Raw genomic sequence first — 19,930 nt, 5'->3', positions numbered from 1 at the left:
GCTTCTACACATTTCCAGTTACTGCTTGCAAAGATGTGCAAAAAGCCTTAAAATCAACATGTTTATTCATCTCTTACTGATGCAGGAGCTGTTCACTTCAGATCACCCAATTTTGATTTATCCCTAATTTAGTTTCTGTTCATTTTTTTCACAAAAAAGTTGAATCATCTGTATTAACTAAAAAGGGTATGTTTGAACAGCAAAAAAGATGTACATATTATCATAAAATATAACATTTGAAAAGATAAACGTAATATCCAAGGGTTGTGTTCATTAATAACATTACAGTGGTAAATGCAATGCAAAAACAACAAAAAAGGAAATGTAACAGAGGGAAAAGGTGGACATGAGTTGCTTTGGCAGAGACAAAAATCCACTTCTGCATCATTAACTATAATAAACTAACGGAACACTTTATTTGAGTGAGTGTGCACAAGACTGTCATAAGCATGACAAAACACCTGTCATGAACATGAAGGAGTCTTCATTAATTTTTATGGCTGTTGTCTTGAAGTGTAATTCAGTAAATAAAGCAAACATGTATTAAGTGCATTAAAAGTGTCAACTTTGAATTATTTGGTAAATAGTGACACATAAAGCTTTAAAACTTGCAATAAAAGTCCATTAATAGTGCTCTGTGTGCTCATACTAAAAGCCATTTCCTTTATTTTATTTATCTGCCAGTGATTTTCAAGGTCAGTGGCAATAATTTATAATTTTAAATTAAACTGAATATAAACAGTTCTTGCAGCGTGTGTAGAGCATTCGTTGTAAGAAAGCAAAGTTGTAATTGTAATACTTTTGTCTATTGGTCTTCTGGTTTTGGTCTGCTTTGCATCCACAGAACCAAACATGGAGAAGCAGCATTCAGCTTCTATGCACCACAAATCTGGAACAAACTTCCATTAAACTGCAAAACAGCCAAAACACTGAGTTAAATGAAGCCTAAAAAGCCACCTGTTAAGAGTTGCTTTGAAACCATAATTAATGGAACATTGACATTGATATCACTTTGAACTGCCTTGCTGATGAAATGTGCTGCACAAGTAAACTTGATTTATGGATTGATTTCCATCTGTGATCTGCAGATTTATGTTGACTAAAATCTGAAACCAAAGACCAGAACCAGTAGATCAGTCCAGGATCTGGTTCTGGTCATTAAAGGACTCTTACAGCAGACAGGAAGACGTGTTCCTCAACCGAAGCAGCTGATGGCTTCATGCTAGAGGCCCGTCTGTTGGGTCCGTTCACATGAAGGTAAACCTTTACCATGTCAGTCAGCTGCTCACTAAAGGGACGGGGCCGACCCTCCATCTCTGTTTTTATAAACCTGAGAAACTCAGGAGTCTCCTGGCTTCACCCTGAAGCTCCTGATGAATGAGGTCCTTACACCCTCCATCCCCCCTTCGGTCCCTGAGACATTGAGCCACAGAGTCAGAAGCTCCACTGAACGCGAACAGCTGAGGTTTTCCGCTAGTGGGGGATGGAGGGGAGGGTTTTCCTCCTGCAGAGGAGAGAGGCTGATGCTGTTGTTCATTCTCTGGGAGCGTAGCGAGTGAGGAGGCATCTCTCAGCCTTCAGCTGCTGATCTGTTCACCGCCCGGAGTTGGACCTGGACACCCCTGAGGTAGGACACACCCTGCTTTCAGTAGCACTCACACCTGCTGTGTGCTTGTAGTAGGATGAGATACTGAGGAGCTTCCTGCTGTTTCTGAGCAACACCTTTATGATGTTTCTGTGCTTTTATTTCTGAGTGAGTCAGATCCGGAGAGAGACTCTTTAATTAGTTTTGTTTGCATAGAATCAGAACAATCAGCGGGTAAATTTCCACCCTGGAACCGGACCAACAAACATTTATCATTAATGATACAACTCATTATCAGAACTATTCACCGCAATGCCAAGCCATCTGCACCTCTGACAGTTTGAAGGACTTCCTGTCCTGCACTTTCAGTTTTAGTGACTGATTTCAAGTGAGAGTTCAGAAACAGAGCTGAAGCCAGATCCAACAGAGAGGCGTGCTTCTGTTCTGGATGTTCTCTGAAAGATGAAGACATAATTCATCTGAGCTAGTCTGACTGATGGGAAATGCTGAAACGTATCGCTTTTTAATGCAGCGCAAAGAAAACAAGCAGCCGTAAAATTTGTTTCCAATTTATTTCTTTGTGCCAAGTTGTAAAGAAAGGCCATGATCTCCATGATGAATGAGTCCGGAGGGGGATGGAGAGGGAGAGAGCGAGGTGGGGAGAGGGGCCTCGTCTGGGCAGGATTTGCTGTCGAAGCAGAACCCCCAACCACCACGCATATTTGTGGCACTGACTGCACTTTTAAGAGGGGCTCTGAATGCATCGGCGCTGGCGGAGACACGCAACCCTCCGTCTGATGGAGGGTAAATCACTTCATGGTGACAGGGAAAAGGTGAGAGCTGGACAAATATTTACACTGGCTGCACCGTTCCATTCACCCTCCTTTTATAGGAACATGATCCTTCAGAACCTCTGCATTTAGTCCTGAAACGGGTCTGTCAAAGAAATCTGTTTCTGTGGTTCTGAAAGGAAATCCAACTGTTAGGCAGAACAAAAGTCAAGTCTTTGCTTTCTAATGTTATCTGAAGGTTGAGCTTGACACAACCTTTTGATTTTAACTTCTGAGTCAGAAGGATTTGTTCCTCTTCCGTCCACTTCTTCACCTGGTCGGCTGGATTTCATGGTTTGACCCTGAAACGGTGCTGCCCTCTGAGACAAGAGGTGCCTCAAGCCAGAGGTGTCAGTTTAAAAGTGATATAAATATATTATATCCATGGATATATAAAACGGTCAACACAGCCTATCATCCGACTCCATTCAGTCCTCTCCTCTCACACCAACCAACTTTATGTCCTCTTTCACCACGTGCATAAGTCTCTACCAATTACATAATGGCATTCTTCTATCAGTAAACTCACCGTCTCTACTTGAAGCATGTCTCCCAGGCTCAACACAGAGGGAATGATGAGCGGCAGTGAAAGATTCCTCCCTTCGGTATGAACCGAACACACAGACAGTGACTAAAGTTGAACGTTTTTCAACATCCTTGAGTAGCGTCATTAGCCGGCTTGTAAGCTTGAAATTTCACATGCACAAATTTCACCGGTTGCTTGGCGGGACGAGGACAAGGAATCGGCCCTCATTGAGCAAGCTCCACAGGAAATGAATGAAAAGGGAACAATGTTGCCTCTTGTTATCTCCAGAAGCCTGAGCTGTCCCCCTGCTGTCCTCAGTCCTGACCCGTCCATCCTCATCACTCCCAAAGAGAACCTCAACATCCTGAGGTCTGCAGCCTCCAGTTCTGCCTCCTGTCTTTTCCTCATTGGTTGTGTCTCTAAACAAACATCTCTGATCTCGCTACTGGTCTTCTACACCCTTCCTCTTGCTCTTGATGAAACTCTTTATCCTTTCCAACCTGCATGTAAATGCTTCTTCATCCTCATTTACTCTCTGCCTTTCTGCAGCTCATCTACCTCTCTAGCTCTTCCTCCTCCTGCATCCTCCACTTACTGCAGATTACAATGTCATCTGCAAACATTACAGTCCATGGAGACTCCTGTCTAGCCTCATCTGCCAGCATGTCCATCACCAAAGCAAACAAGAAGAGGCTTAGAGCTGATCCTTGAGGCACACCTCACTGCTGTCTCACAGCTCCACTGCCCCAATCTAAGGCTATGTTCACAGAGCAGGTAAATGCGACCCAAATCCGTATCCGACTGTTTCCACAGCAGTCTGAATGACCACACTTCGATATTTTTACACCCCAAAATCCAAACTCTGTCACTTCCATAGGTGGCGCTAAACCGTATCTGTTTTCAAAGCTTCTGAAGTTTCATTTTATCCAGTTTTCACGCAGAAGCCAGATGCTGTAAATCTGGACATAAACAATCGCGGATTCCTTTATCTTAAGATCTTGTAACGATACTGTCTGCACCACCAGGAGCCATACTATGAGCAAATCTGGATGTAAACAACTTTCACTGCTGAATGAACAATTTTCAACAATGACAGTTGTTGAGCTTTCATTGCTCAACAACTTTAAAATCCATCCATGGATGGCAGTGGCTGTTATTACTGCCATAAATGGTGACGTCTGTATTCTTCTTGTGCGCATGTGGGACGCCCTGGAGTCGTAAATCATTCACACAGAAGTCTGATGGGGTTCACATTTAATTAGAGCAGCATGAACCACCACACTAAAAAACAATTGGATTTTAGCATAAAATCAGAACTGAGCATAAAGACCAGCTGGGTGAACGTAGCTAAACGCATTCCTGTGCCACCCCAGAGCTCCTTATGCAACACTGCAGCTCCTCTGTTGGTACCCTGTCATCCACTTTCTCTAAACCTACAAACACACAATGCAGCTCCCTCTGACTGCTCAAAATTTTTTGAGTATTTGTTTTTATAATGCAAGTTTTAAGCTTTTGCTTAATTGTCATACTCCAAAATACTTACATGTCAGTCAATGGGTCCATGAGGACACCGGTGGCCACCTGGCAATTAAGAGGTTAATAATACACAGGACTACAAACATTCAGTGACTCACTGAACTTGTCAAAACTTGGCTTACAAAGACCGAGTGATCTTTATCCCTTTCTTTTTGCTCAGAAACAAGATTTTTTTTCTGGGCTAAAATAGAAAACAAACAACCTGAAAAATGAAACAGAAATCCAATAGCCTCTCCATTTAATGTAATGTGGTTGGATGTTAGTTTTCTGTTCCCAAGTCCACAAAGAGCTCCTTGGTTTTTCTTCTGCTCAGAAACAACTCTGTCGCCGCAGCTGCTTCACTCATGCCAGAGATGAGTCTCACCACAGCAGTCTGATGGCGGTGCGGTCATGGCATGGTAGTGTGTACAAAGCCCTGATGAGAGCTGGTGCCAACACTGATGGCAGAGGAGGTGTGGGGGCCACCCTGAGACCTTTATATGCGGTTGTTAGAAAGTCCTTTAATATCCAGGGAGAAAATACCAACGGCTAACAGCTTTCACCGCAGTCTGTGAGGCAGGACAGAGTTAAGAGCAGAAACACAATCAAAAAGTTTGTGCCATGCACACTGTTGAGTTGCAGCTATTGTGGCAGATTGATAACAATGGATAGGCTCAATCAAGGAAACACTAGCATTGTTATGAACCAACCAGCTCTCACTAGCATTGTTCTGAACCAACCAGCTCTCACTAGCATTGTTCTGAACCAACCAGCTCTCACTAGCATTGTTCTGAACAAAATTGTAGAATAGGCTCTACGATTTTGACTCGTAGAGCCTATTCAGATACATTTAGTCCTCTTTAATCAAACTCTACTCCGTTTCAAAAAAGCATCAAAAAAGCTAACTGTGGTCCACCTAAAAACTAAAACCTTGATTCGATTAAAGGGAACTTTGGCACTGTGAATATGTGGATGCAAGCGGACCAGAGATTGCTCCAAAAGCTGGAAACAGACTGCAGTGTAGAGCTTTCTGGGTCAACTGAACCGAAACAATGAAAGAGTCTAGCGCTAGAGGGAGAAATGGCCTTTTACCAAAAAGAAAAGAAAAATTTAACAAAAATATATCTCTACTCCATTTTCAATTACATTTTGTGAAGAAGGAAGTTGCACTTATGTCCACTTCAGAGGTTTTTATGTTGTTTCCTTGAGTAGTTCTTGGTGAGCGCCACCACAGGTGAGAAGTTCATCAATTAGTCTGGATCATTTGACACAGTGCAGTGTGAAAGTGAACTGCAGCAGCTGAACATTTAACTAATGTTGCAATTTTGGTCCCCAAGTCAAACTGAGTCTACCAGACTATCAGTCTTGAAAAGAGCCATAAACGGCTTCATTTTCATCAGGACCGCAGTGATCAAGCAATCTAATAAAAATTTACAAACTATACCTTTATCTTAATATGAGACCAGATTTTTCTTCAACAGATTGTTAGATTTTAGAGTCTGGTCTTTCTAATTGCAGAAATCTTCATTCTTCAGATGGGAACTGCTGATCAGATTTTTGATAAACGATAACATGGATCCATAAACACCAAAACATAAAACCTTTTTACAAGTTCTCAATCAGATTTGGAGCTTCTAGTTCTGGCCCATGCGCTCCTCTTGGCGGCACACAGCAAAGTTATAGAAACTGTGCAGATGAACGGGAACATGTGTTTGTGTTTATATTTTTAATGCGCCAGCTCTGCCATAATGAGGTTTAGTCAGCATGTACGTAGAAAGCTAGGACAGATCCTGCCCTCATGAACTGATTCAGCTGATGAAATTACGTCTTCAGATTAAAAAAAACTTTAGTTTGTAGCTGATGTTCAACCCATTTTATTTAGCACCAACCACAACCACCAACAAAGAGAACATCATAAAATCAGTGCTGAAGCTCAACTCCCTCTAGGTTTCACATATATAACCAGAGGAATAAAACACATCGAGGAGTTTTATACACCAGAAACTTCTTAAAGTTAAGATTAATCATCAATCTAAGAAATATAAATTGAAGTCAGTAAAGAGTAAATTTATCAGATATGAACTCATTGTGAAGGCAAAACCTCAAAATATGTTAAAGTTTTGACCTTTAATGCCTTTATCCTCCATATGGAATAAAGTAGGTTCTGAATCAGTCCGATGATGAAGGCGTAACTGTAGCCAACATCAGACGAAGGTTTCTGTTCCTGTTTAGTCTGCAAAGCAGAGCTTTTCCCATGAGATGGTGCAGCATTGCCACAGCTCTCAGCCTAACTTCCTGCTGTCTCCAGCTCATCCATGAAGCTGTTTTCTCCACACTCAGGAATTCAGAACAACTTTTTGCAACTATTTTCTTTCTCACTGCTTCATAAAAGTTAGTTACTATTCCTCTTTTGCTGAGAACCTGAAGAAACAGAACTTGTTTTTTTTCTATTAACACATCTGCATATTTTTTAGAATCTGCTTCTTAAATTTTCCATAAAATACGTAATTTAGTCATATTCTATTTGTCAGCATCAAGGGACAAATAAAAGTTTAATCTATTCTTTTCTCCTCTATAAAACCTCTGCACGAACCTCCCAGTTGATGAGCCTTAACTCTACCACATGTAGAAAGATCAAAACGACACATCCAGCTCCTCACATCCTCTCAGTCTGCACATGTTGCTCCCTCTGCGCAACCAAAACATACATTTCAGTGACATGTTCCACCCAGAACCAGCTGTAGTTTGATCTCAGATTTTGGCTGCAAACAAATTCAAATAGAGAGGGGAGGGGAGCCAGCCCATAAACCAACTCATTAATTCATCAGCCTGCCTCACCTGAGCAGAAGTCAGGTTGGCAGGAGAGGTGATGGCAAAGACTGGACCTTCGTGGAGTCCAGATTGTTTTTATTCGTCTTTTTAACTCTGCAATGTTTCCTTCAGCCGTCCATCTGCTCTGTTTACGCTGCAGACTGACTCAGCGACCGCCATGTTTATCCCTGGCTGTTTTCTCTGATGTCTCAGACTGCAGGATTTCCACATATTTATGTTTTCTTTTTCAAAATTTATATAAATTTGAAGACCTTTGTGAGAACAAAACATTTACCTGGTTGCATTTTATGATCTGTCTGCTCCTGAAACGATGGAACAAAAATTATTTTAAAGTAGTATTCCCCTGTTTCCTGGGAGCTGGATCAGATTTGATTTGTTTCTGACTCAAGGAGGATAATCTGGATTGGATTTTTCCAAACTGAACACAGATGATCTGAAAAACAGTTTGTGATTGAAGGTAGTTTGTTTGTTGTGGCACCCCTAGTGTAAGAACTATAAGTCATGTTTTTTAAGAAAATTTTTAACTGAAGTATTTTTCTGTCAGAAAAGAAAACTCTAATTACCAATGATTTGAAACAAAAACAAAAAATGTGAAGGAGCAAAACAAAAACAACAGACTAAGGTTGGAAATCAGATTTGGTGAGAAGCCTGCATGCATAACAACTAAACATGAAGCAAAACACACTGCATTTCTCCCTGTTAAACTAACCGAAAATAAACAGAAAATTGTTTACATTTTTATTTTCCAATAACAGAAACAAGAACAGCCTAAAATATAAATTAGTTCATACAGCCAAGCACAGAAAATGATCTAATTCTGCCTCAAACTTCCTGAACTACAACAGCATCTAATGCTATAAATAAATCAATGAAACAATCAGTAAATAAATAGTTAAGTTATCTAATACTTTATTTGTGATCATGTAAATATATTGACATTTTCAGGTAAATAAATGTATCTGAAAATATTTAAATGTTTCAATAATTTATAAAATGTATATATTAAATGTGAAAATCATTCAAGATTTAATGTAAAATATTTCAAAAGCCTAAACATTATTTCAGATTTTAATTTCTTTGCAGTCATATGATTCAAGAAACCGTTAATGTATTTAATCTATCGATCAGTGAGAGTGGGCGGAGCTAAGTGTCGTATGTCCTGCAGATTGGTCTTAAGCTGAGTCGCTGTGCAGGTTAACCAATCAGATGTCAGGTTTTATTTGATGACTTATAGCAACAACTTCATTATGCACATAATGAAATATAATGAATTTACCTGTTATTTAAATATTTTGTTTAATTCTTCAAAATTTACACTTTTTTATTTGTTTAATGAATTTATAAGTTTCAAATACAGAAATATTTATCTTATTCATTTGATGGATGGTGCCACCTTTGACCTTTGACGCACAGAAATCCTGTTGGTTTGAAAGCTAACCCGACCTCTCTCCTCCTACAGCTCCCCCTGGTGGCGCCTGTTGCTCAACCAATCAGATCAGACTAAACCATGAGGCTCCTCCTCCTGCTCTGCCTTTTGACGCTCGGCCACGCCAAGCCCTACCGGCCCGTGAACGTCATGGAGCTCATGAAAACCAACGACATCATGATGGCAGACTGGGATGACGATGACGACGACGATGATGATGATGATTATGATGATGAGGACTGCCCGGCTCACTGCCGCTGTGCACCTGGAGTGCTGCAGTGCTCCGATCAGGGTCAGACTACTTTTCATGTCCTACTTATTGTTAAAAGTTTCCCCCCTTTTTGCTCAGAAGTATTTATTTTTCCAAATTTATCCAGACCTGGAAAATACTTAAAACTTTTCTGGGCGGTGTTGGATTCCTGCTGGCATTTAAATCCAGCAAAAAATAAAGAAATTATCCCATTTATGGATCACAGGAGATATTCCTAACATTTACTGTGAAACTAAAACATTTTAGCTGTTGTTTGTTTGGTAAAAGATCATGTGTCATTTCTCCTGCCAGCACTAGACTAGCTCATTTGTTTTGGGTGTATTTACCCTGAATGCCCCGTGCTGTAGTTCGCTTGCAACTTTTGGAGCGGCCTTTGGTCTGCTTGATGTTCACATATGCATTCGAACCACACCAGAGTTCACTTTAATCGTACTGGTACCAAGGTTTTTAGGCAGATGAGTTTGTTTTTTTGGTCCACATTAGAGTTTTATTGCACATTCACACCTCACTAAACGAACCAGACCTTCTAGAAAAACAGAATGTAATTCAATCAAACCATCCACACACACCTGGTGTGAATACCCTTAAATTGTTTTAAAGATCTGAAAAGTTGGAAAAACACTAAAACTTCTTGTGCTTTGGTTGTAAAGGCCGTCTAATCTGAATCTCGGTTTAAAGTACATTATTCAGTCAAAAATAAACTTTAAAAAGAATGTACAAAAGAACTGACTGAATATTGATTGTTTTAATTAAGAATAATGAGGTTATAGCAGATCATTGAGTGAAGTATACAACAATAAATTGATCCAGGTTGTTATTTAGGAACTTTTGGTTTGGAAATAAAAGAGAATAAAAGATGTTTCCATCACTTTGGAGCTGTTTTAATGTGTAGATGCTCCAGATGCTTCAGTGTACAAGCTGTCCCTGAATGCATCAGTTAGTACTTTCTGGTCAGTAATTCATTCAGGAGTTGAAAAAATGCTTATAAAACATTGATTTCTGTCTCCATCACCACTGCAGCTGCAGTGTTTGGTTCTGGTGCCACGTTGTAATACCGCTGTCTGCACAGAAACATCCTGCACGTGTTCAGATTTAAAAACAGAGCTGTATCTGTTCGGTACGCGGTCCTGAAGAACCGACAGGGTGGTTCTGAATAGTCCTAAAATGATCCACTTGTGGCAGAAACAGAAAACCTGCATAAATTTACCAACCGTGAGAATGAAATTATGACTGACTGAATCACTATGAATAGTTAGACATTGAGTCAGAAATCCTGCATCTTCATCTGTTCCCGTCTCTAAGCTGAAGTTTCCTTTGTGCTGCAGGTTTAATTTCTGTTCCTGAGAAGATTCCTGAAGAAACGGTGATGATTGACCTGCAGAACAACGACATCACCGAGATCAAGGAGGACGACTTTAAAGGCCTCAACAAGCTTTATGTAAGAGAGATTCAACTGTTAAATCCTGCAGGACAGCAGATTCAGACGGAGGATTGATGGAGGATTTAAAATATCAAGAACTAAAAAAGTGCAACAGATTCCACTGCTACTGTTTATTTAAAGATGAAGATGTTTGGATTTCGAGTTGTGATGAAGCTGCAGAGCAGTGTGCACTCAGATTCACAGCCCGTCATAATAACAAATGTTGCTAAACAAGAAATTGTCCCAGAAGTTATTGATGGTAAATAACTTCTGATAATATTGATGTTTTGACACCGTATTCAAGTAATATAATGGGAATAGCATTATAATGTAATAACACAAGATCAATAAACTTTTAATTCTAATTAACTTTTAATACTGGAAGTGGAAGACATTTTAAATGCCCAAAATAAATAAACAAACAAGAAATAAAATGAATTATGAAGTCTCAAAATTGTCCTTCAATAAAAGGGCTGGTTGAGACCATCAGACTGAGAACTTTTATGATCCAGTTTTTGGCAGAAAAGAGAAAAACGATAAATCATGCCAATAAAAATTATTGAGCTCGTTTAAATTCATCATGCAGTTTATTGATTTACTGCCTTTTTTTGACAAGTATACACTGGAATAGAAAAAAACTCAAATGTTTTTACCTTTAAACATTTTTTTTTATCATCGCAGAAAGTTATTTTTTTAGTTAATTGTTTAAATTTGGATTTAATTAAAATTATAACAAAAACTAGATATAAAAATAATGCTGCAGAATATAAAAAATCATCTCGTCATTATAATTATTTGGAATATCATACATTCAATGTGATAAATTGCTCAGTGAAAACATCTATAAAACAAGTTTAATGCCATGAAACTAAGTTGTTTCATTGTTTAAACAGCTGGAGCCAGATGTGAGTTTATGTTGTTGGAATGGAAAATATTAGATTTTATTCCTCAGTTAATCATTAACAATCTGGGGTTAATGCCTTGTATTAAAGCTTGGAGAGGATCTGAATCAGAAGGACATGAACGTTGCAGACCAGATGTTTCCCTGACTCAGTTAAATTCGATTCATTTAAGTGTTGTAAATTAATTGTAATTGCAATGTCTGTGTGTGAAATATTCACATCTCAAAGGTCAGTTTGCACTGTAATAATTGTGGGCTAATTTATTGTAAGTTTGTACTCCAAGTACTCAAACCTGCATTTTTCGTATTATTGTAATTTTAAGCCAGTTTTATGAGTCTTACGGCAGCAGATGTTCATACTGAACACCAATGAGTTGTGTTAGCAGGGACATGCGACTCATATCCAACTTTTTCTTGGCAGTCTGAACGGCCCGATTCTGATGTTTTTACCCCCCCCAATTAATCCAATCTGTTCCACTTCTGCATGTGGAATTAAACTGACCGTTTTCAAAGTGTCTGCAGTCTGAACAGTCAATTTACATTTTATCCAACTTTAAACGAGACATGCATTGTAATCCTGCTCCAGAAGAGGGAAGACGGTAAGTCTGGACGAAAACAAAGGATAAAAACGATAATAATGAAGTGATGAAAGCAGCTTGAGTCAGTGAAAAATCACATCACAACCCAACCACTCCTGGTTCGACTCCAGACCCAAACAGATTCCTCTACAGAGGCTCCACTAAAGGCCTTTACTGTTAGCAAAACATTTCTTTTTATCCTTCGCCTGGTTCTGGTCTGGTGACCATGCTGTCAGCATTTATCGTATTGTTTTATAATTTATACATTTTTTTATCATGATGGTCGTTTTGAGTTTTTGTTGTCCTGATAAATTCCAGTTCACAATGTTTCAAATCCCAAAAACTGTCCGTAGTGTTGGGATTGTTAGTTTTATTTTTTTTTTTTTATTCCAAAGTTCAATGAAAGCATTAATAAAAGTTTAGAAGTGTAAAATTTATTAAATGCAGTTATTTTTTGTAGTTTAATGATATATATCACACATCTTTATCTGAATGGTGTCCCAAGTAGGAATGTATTTCAAGAGCAGGTTTTGTGTTTGTGGGGCTATTATTGCACACAGCCAGTCATACAGGTACCTAAGAAAATAAACCACAATGGAACCACAAAATATTGTGATGAAGCTTTGCCTAGCCCTACTGTCAGCTCAGAACAACTTTAAAACAGTCGTACAATGAACAAGAAAACAGAAAAAAATGGGTAATTGAGCATCAAGACCTGTTGTGGTCATTTGTTGAAATTTGTGCATTTCTTCATATTGAAAGGAATATTTAATCACTTTTAGAGTTTCTCCCTGTTGTCTATTAATCACATCGAACTGCTGCAGTGCAAAACATTGTTCCACTCCTACAGAATAAGATTTGGTCTCATCTTCTCCCACCTTCAGGGTTTGTTCCTGATCAACAACAAGATCTCCAAGATCCACCCCAAGGCCTTCAGAAACATGGACCACCTGCGGCTGCTGTACCTGTCCTACAACCTGCTGACGGAGATCCCGGCCAACCTGCCTCCCAACGTCATCGAGCTGCGCTTCCACGAAAACAACATCAACCGGATCCAGAAGGAGGCCTTCAAGGGCCTGAGGAAGCTGCATGTGCTGGGTGAGGAAACCTGAACCAGGGTTATAATTCGTTTAGGTTTTTTCAGTATAGATTAGTTTTAATTTGTTGTGGCTTTCTGTTTATCTAATTCAGTTAGTTTATGTGTTTTCTAGTTAAAAATATTGTTTAGTTTGAGTTTAGTTTTCATTAGTTGCAGCAGTAGTTTTAGTTTTTCAGACTATCTGATTTTTAGGTGCAGAATTCAAAAAGAATAAAGTATTGTATTGTGATTATGGATTGGATTGGGTAATGAATACTCAAAAGACACTCTTTTCAATTATTGTTGCTGTTTTATCCCAACTTTTGCTGCCGCCATTTCTTGTGGACTAGAGTATAGAGTGTAGGACAAATTTTGTTTGCCGATAAATTTATCCCAGAAGTTATTGTGATAAATGATAATTTCGTTGTTTTGAGACAATTTTCAAGTATTAATATTTAACACTGGAACAGAAAGTTGTTTTAAATATCTAATATATATAAAAAAAACAGAAACAACAAATGAAATTAATTATGAAATAAATGTGAACAAAACTGTCCTTCAAGAAAAGGCCTTGTTGAGACTGAAGCACCAGGCTGAAGACTTTTGTCGTCCAAAAATACTTCTGGTAGAAAGGGAGAGAAAAGAGAAAAACAATAAACCATGCATTTTGAAATTATTGAGCTAATTTTAATTTATAATGCGATTATAATTGCTTTAATATTTATTGTGACTGGCCTAATGGAGTGCCAAAATTTGCCAACAACTGACAAAAACTGCTTTTGTGGGGGATAAAAAAAGGTTTGTTTTAGAATCGCACAATATAGTTCCAGTTCCAGTTTTTCCCCATTAATAACCGCTTTTATTTATTTCAGTTCACGAAAAATATTTCCTTAATTTCAGATTTTGTTATTTAGTTAGCTATAATAGAGCTGCTCTGAACTCAGCATCAGGTGTTAATTAGACCCAGAACGTGGCTGCAGCACAGACTGAGCCTGAGTCAGAAATCTGCAGCTGCACAGAACAGAAAATAATGTTTCATCTGAAGAAATAAGCAAACACATGTTCAACAGAAGAGAGTTTAGGCTGATTAACCACAACTAAACAGTATCTAAAGTCTGAAACAGCCAAACGACAGATGTAAGAAATTAAATGATGCCGTTTTAAATTGGTAATTAGATGCACCAAGACAAGAGCTGAACAATAAATCAATAAGAATATCGGGATTGACACGTCATAAATATCAGTAGATAACACATCTGATAGAATATTCAATATTCAACATGTGGCATATTCACTGAACTCTGATCCAGAACCATAAAGCATTCTGGGAGGTGGAGGCAGAGGAAAGACTTTAGTCACTCAACCTCTCAAGGCTAGCTAAGCAATGTCAGTGGCATCAACTAACTCACTCACTCACTCACTCTACAGTTACCTAGCAACTCACTCATTCTTTGGTTACCTAGCAACAACTTGCTGAGTGACTGGCGCAACAGCAGTTTAAGGTTTTGTCACTGTGCCTTATGACTGCTTTAAAATCAAAAGCAATGGCATGGAGAGAAAACTGTAGGTAAAACAGTCAGGTCATCAGTGTGGCAGGATTTTAGATATTTAAAACAAAAAACCAATCAATATCGATATAGATTGATACGAAACACTTATATCGTGATAACATTTAGATTCTGGATGAAACTAAAGACTTTAGTTCAAAATGAGCCGAACTGAAGGCGAGTTAATGCAGAACTCCCTCCACCTACAAACTATGACTGTCCAGTTTTTTCCAGACCAGGTACTTTTAGGTATTTTCCAAATTCCAAGTACAGATGCAGAGTTAGTTAATAAGTGCGTACCTAAACATCACATAAAAACGTTTGGAAACAATTTTCGAAAATTGAATTTTCAATGAAACACGACTGGAACAGACAAATGTGACTTCAGGCGATGTTTCTGCTGATCAGCTGATTTTATTCACAATGAGCTGAATATAATATACGGTAATAAAACCACCAGTTTCTAACTAAAACATTATTTTAGTTAAAAGCACCAGTTTCTCCCCATCAGCAGGTCGATGTTCCACCCTGAATCTTTGTAATTTATTATATTTACAGCTCATTTAACCAAATGTGTGCAGATCTCTGGGAGCAACCAGTGCGGTTTCCATCGTACTGTAATTAACCATCCATGTTCGCCGTCATGTTGATGGATGAGCTCTAATGGATCCAGATGTTGTGTGCTTCCCCAAACAGAGCTGGGAGCCAACCCTCTGGCCAACAGTGGGATCGAACTGGGAGCCTTCGACGGCCTGTCCACTCTCTACATCGGCATAGCAGAGGCCAAGCTGACAGCCGTCCCCAAAGGTCAGACACCAGGATGAAGATCCTCTCACCTCATCGTCACCGCGACATGCTGCAGTCGTCCTCTAACCCTCATGACTAATCAGCCATTTCATCACAAGCAGCTGGATTATGATGGTGTGTTTTTCCTCCCAGCGCTCCCGACCTCCATCACTGAGCTGAGTCTGGACTACAACAAGATCTCCAAGGTGGAGGTGGAGGACTTCAAGAGATACAAGAACCTGCAGAGGTGGCGGCCATCCACGGCTTTTTCTGCAATCTGTCAATGCACCGTCTGTCTCAGCATGTAGTTCTACTGGCGGCTGCTGCCTACAATTACTTTATTACAGAATCATCTAGAACAGCCTTTCTTAAACTGTGGTCCGTAAGATACTGCATGTGAATGTTTAAAAAGTGACGCAGACAGTTAGCTTACCAAAGGATTGTGTTTAAAAATAATAATGGATAAGTAGCTTAAGAACGAGTCACTCAAAAGAAAAGCTGAAAATATCGGTGGAAAAAAAGCAACAGCAGGACTATTTAATTCATGTCACTTCAACAGCTGTTATTATTTTTATTTAATTTAAAAATATTTATTTGGCAATTAAATAAAGTAGATAAATACGGTTCAGAGAAGCAGGTGGATAACTTTTATATTTAATGGTGCAGAAAAGTTGTTTCTGCCACAGCAACACAAGTCTACTTTTTATTATGTTTTTATTATTGCTATTATTATAATTATTATGTAGTAAAGAACAACTTCTTTTTTTATTTCCATGTGTTTGACATCATTGGAAAGCCTAGGATTTACACTTTCACAATTTGTAAAAATCTCAAAGCACAGCAGACTAGTTCATGGTTCTGTTGTGGCCACTGACTTTTACAAAACAGCACCACCCCTTTATATTAGGATGAACAAAGAAGAAAGCAGTAAGTGAGTTAACAGACTAATATTGTACATATTAAGTCTGCCAGTGTTTGTTAAATTGGTTAAGCGGTTAAGTGATCCTCTGTCTGAAAAAGTTTGAAAAACACTGACCTACAATGATCTGTCCACTAGTTTTTTGATTCTTAGATTATAGTAAAATATTTTTATCCAAGAAAAGTTATTTTTAACAAAACACTAATTAATTCAGCATAAGTTTTAAAAATGTCTTCTTTCTTAATTTACTAGTATACTGTGTCATAAAAATCCTATTGGTTAAAATGTTATTATATATTTGCATTTGTAAACTACAGTCTAAAAGTGTGTAAAAACATTAGTCGTTTTTTCACTGACACTAAAAACCAAGTTGGACCTAGAATGGAACCCTGTGGTACACCTTGATGTTTACGTTGGTATGCATTAGAAATGATGCTGTTGTTGATGATTAATTATTGTCGAAATCATCGATTATGTTGATTATTATGGTTGCGGTTATAGCTTCCAGCAACTCCTCCAGACATTAACACCTCTCCAAACATTCTTGCAGGTTAGGACTGGGCTTTAACCAGATCCGGTCCGTGGAAAATGGCAGCCTGGCCAGCATCCCGGAGATCCGGGAGATCCACCTGGACCACAACCGTTTGAAAAAAGTCCCAGCGGGCCTCAGCTCCCTGCGCTACCTCCAGGTGAGCGGGCACCAAAAACAAGTCCGGGGCATCTCCAGGACCGAAGTTAGCACTTCATAGTCCCTCTTTAATGAAAAAATTTATTTGAAAAAGATGAAAATAGTTTTCAAAGGAAATAGTAAATATTATAAATGAAAGTCCACTTAATTTATTTTCATAGTGATTCACATTTAAATCCATTCTCAACCTCCAAAACATTATCCAAAGGAATTTTAAGAAATGAAGTAGTGTAAATTTAAATAGTGGTTTTCTGAATGAAAACGGCGCCCTCATGTGGTACCATCAGAAAACACAAGGGTTCCTACAGAGGGACTAAATGTTCAGATGTTTCAGAAAGAGTCTGGCTGATGGTAAGGAGTCTAAAAACATTCTGGTATTAATTAAATTAATCTGAACTGATAACTGCACGTTTTAAGCTGCATTTTGTTTTAATTTAAATAAAAATCAAATATATGTTGCTGCTTTTATCCATAAAATAACTGAAGGTAAATTGAGTCTAGTTATGCTGAAGTTTTCTTCCTGTTACAAGGAAGTGTTTCGTTCCCGTCGCCGAAGGACTGCATTCATATGATTGTAGTGAATTGGTATGAAACAGACTTATTTGACATCTCCATGTATATATATTTCCATATATTTGGACTAAACCAGACTTGTTGATTTAGTAAACTTTAGTAAACACACGTTTATTTATGTAACTTGCGTTATTTTCTAATAAGTGGATAAAGGAACAAATACATCTCTGCAGAACTTTTCTTTTTAGGTTAACTGCTAAATTAAACCAAAGCAGCCTGCAAACATCTGACAGCAACATATTTGATGAAACTCAAACTGAATCCTTTAACTGACCCCTGAGGATCTCCAGATATCCTTCTATCTGCTTCAAACCCAACAAAAGCCTAAATTTCACCACAATATCAAACACAGACTCGTGGTTTGGTTTCCAGGAAATCACCAAACCAAATTAAACACAAACTCTCTCTGTCTGCACAGGTCATTTTTCTTCATGGCAACAAAATCAACAATGTGGGATACAACGACTTCTGCCCCAAATCTCCCAGCGAGAAGAAGAAACCGTACTCTGCCATCAGCCTGTTCGCCAACCCGGTGAAATACTGGAGCATCCAGCCGGCCACGTTCCGCTGCGTGGCCAGCCGGCGGGGCATCCAGCTGGGGAACTTCAGGAGGAAGTAGAACAAGATGGCGGCCACTCAGAGACAGACCCAACATCCTCTTATCAGAAGGAGGGGGAATAAAACCCTGTAGGCTGAAAACTGTAGGAAATTAGACTCATTTCTCATTATATTGGCGTATATTAGAAACGATGCTGTTGATGCTGGTTCATTCTCTCTGATAAATGTTGAATCATAAGCTAACAGCAGGGGGCGTTTACTGGGCAGTCAGTATTTGTATTTTTATGAAAACCACTCTGACTTTTATTATGGGCTTTAAATAAAGATGCTTTTTATTCTTTTTATTCTAGCCAGGATAAGATCCACCTGATTTTTGTAAAACTTTATAAAATCTCTTTTGAACATTTTTATTAATGTTGGGATGTTATCATTTCAACAGAGGACAAAAACTGTAACATATGAGGTGCTTAAATATTGCTTTTCCCTCCTGAATAACTGGCTCCAAGTTGTTGTACGTAATCTGACTGCATGCCTGTGTCGTCTGTATTTAGAGGCTGAGGTCCGTTTGGATCAGAACTTTGAGTCCTCTGCAGGGCCGAGGACAGACTGTTCGCTTGTTTCATCCAGACAGCTTCTAAAGTCCCAACCTGGAACGTCAGAGCATCTTCTGTTTCAACATGTCTCCTCTGAAATGGTGCTATATTTATTGAGGATGTCTAATAAATAAATCTGAAACACCTCAACCATACTTTCACATCTTTGTCCCAAACAACAAGTTTAGGTGGAAAACAGAGATATTTCTGCAGTATCATACAGCAAGCATGCAAGAAGAAAAACTATGCAGGATATTTTAGATTCTGAAAATGTAATGAAAACAAATAGTTTTATTGTGACAAAAGATGGTTTTGAAATGTTATTTCCTTAAATGCATCCAACTTAGAACAGAATAGAAATATCCTTTACTGTCCCAAAGAGAAAACATTCACGTTTAACTGCAGCAAAGTGACAGAACCTCAAGTCATGTAGGTTCACATAAATGTTAACATATATAAAAACAAAACTAAGAATAACATATTGTACAATAAGGTCAAAATTACATAATAAAATCAGTTGCAGTTATCAACAATTAAAAAAAGTATAGAAATGAAATTAGATCCCTGCTTATTCCTGTTTCAGTTTTTTTTTTTTTTTTTTGTGGATCATATTGTAAAGAATATGCAACCTGGGAAGCTGAAGTACTTCAAAGTTATTTGCAAAGCAACCAATCCAATCCATTTTCCTTGGTGCTGATTGGCTGAGCCCCAAGAACAGAGGTAAGGAAGATTGTAGATGTTAGCTTTTAACCATATTTATTGCACAGTGCATATTAATGTATATGCTGTGTTTCACCAATTAAAAGGCAGCTATAAGCGTTTTAGGGGAGGTCTGAAGTGTTCAAGGATCTATTGATTGTGGTTAATAACCCCTATCATTACCGGGGTTTATTGCACAGATAAATCCAAATTAGGCTCCCCATTAATTTTTAAAGCAGATAAGTCATTTTATGTTAAAAAAAAAAATCCATTCCTGCCAGAGTTTTAGCATTTTGAATGACAGTTTTAGTCAGAAGAGTTCATTTACTACAAGGAAGAATTACAGACTGAGTTCCCCACAGGTCGCTGTGGTGCCGGTTTGTTGGGTCTCCAAAATACTTTTCTCTGTCAAGTGATCCCTTGACTATTCATCAGTAGATAAAATATGAGAAATATTCCCTTTAGGAGACCAAATTTAAGTTTTGGGATTTTGCTGTTACCCCTTTTGTTCTGGCCAGTTTTAAGTTACACATTAAAACTCAAGTTTGGTAGCCCAAGCCAAATTATGGCTTCCTTGTGTTTGCTTTTTCCCCTCAAAATGTTTA

The 19,930-nt window shown here is 38.4% G+C and overlaps 1 protein-coding gene across 1 annotated transcript; it reads left to right on the top strand.

Moving 5' to 3' along the window:
- The first annotated feature begins 1,521 nt into the window (after nt 1-1,521).
- On the top strand, nt 1,522-18,776 carry aspn (asporin (LRR class 1)). The gene is made up of 8 exons (XM_015060884.1): nt 1,522-1,627; nt 8,748-9,006; nt 10,311-10,423; nt 12,769-12,982; nt 15,206-15,316; nt 15,449-15,542; nt 16,765-16,903; nt 17,894-18,776. The coding sequence occupies exons 2-8, from the start codon at nt 8,796-8,798 to the stop codon at nt 18,092-18,094; spliced, it is 1,083 nt and encodes a 360-aa protein (XP_014916370.1). The 5' UTR covers nt 1,522-1,627; nt 8,748-8,795; the 3' UTR covers nt 18,095-18,776.
- Nucleotides 18,777-19,930: the final 1,154 nt, after the last annotated feature.

This window comes from Poecilia latipinna, unplaced genomic scaffold (genome assembly GCF_001443285.1).
Source record: "Poecilia latipinna isolate Pla-1442-1.1 unplaced genomic scaffold, P_latipinna-1.0 Scaffold1754, whole genome shotgun sequence".
Classification (NCBI taxonomy): Eukaryota; Metazoa; Chordata; class Actinopteri; order Cyprinodontiformes; family Poeciliidae; genus Poecilia; species Poecilia latipinna.
The sequence above is the reverse complement of the archived record's forward strand: the minus strand, read 5'-3'. Positions and strand labels throughout refer to the sequence as shown.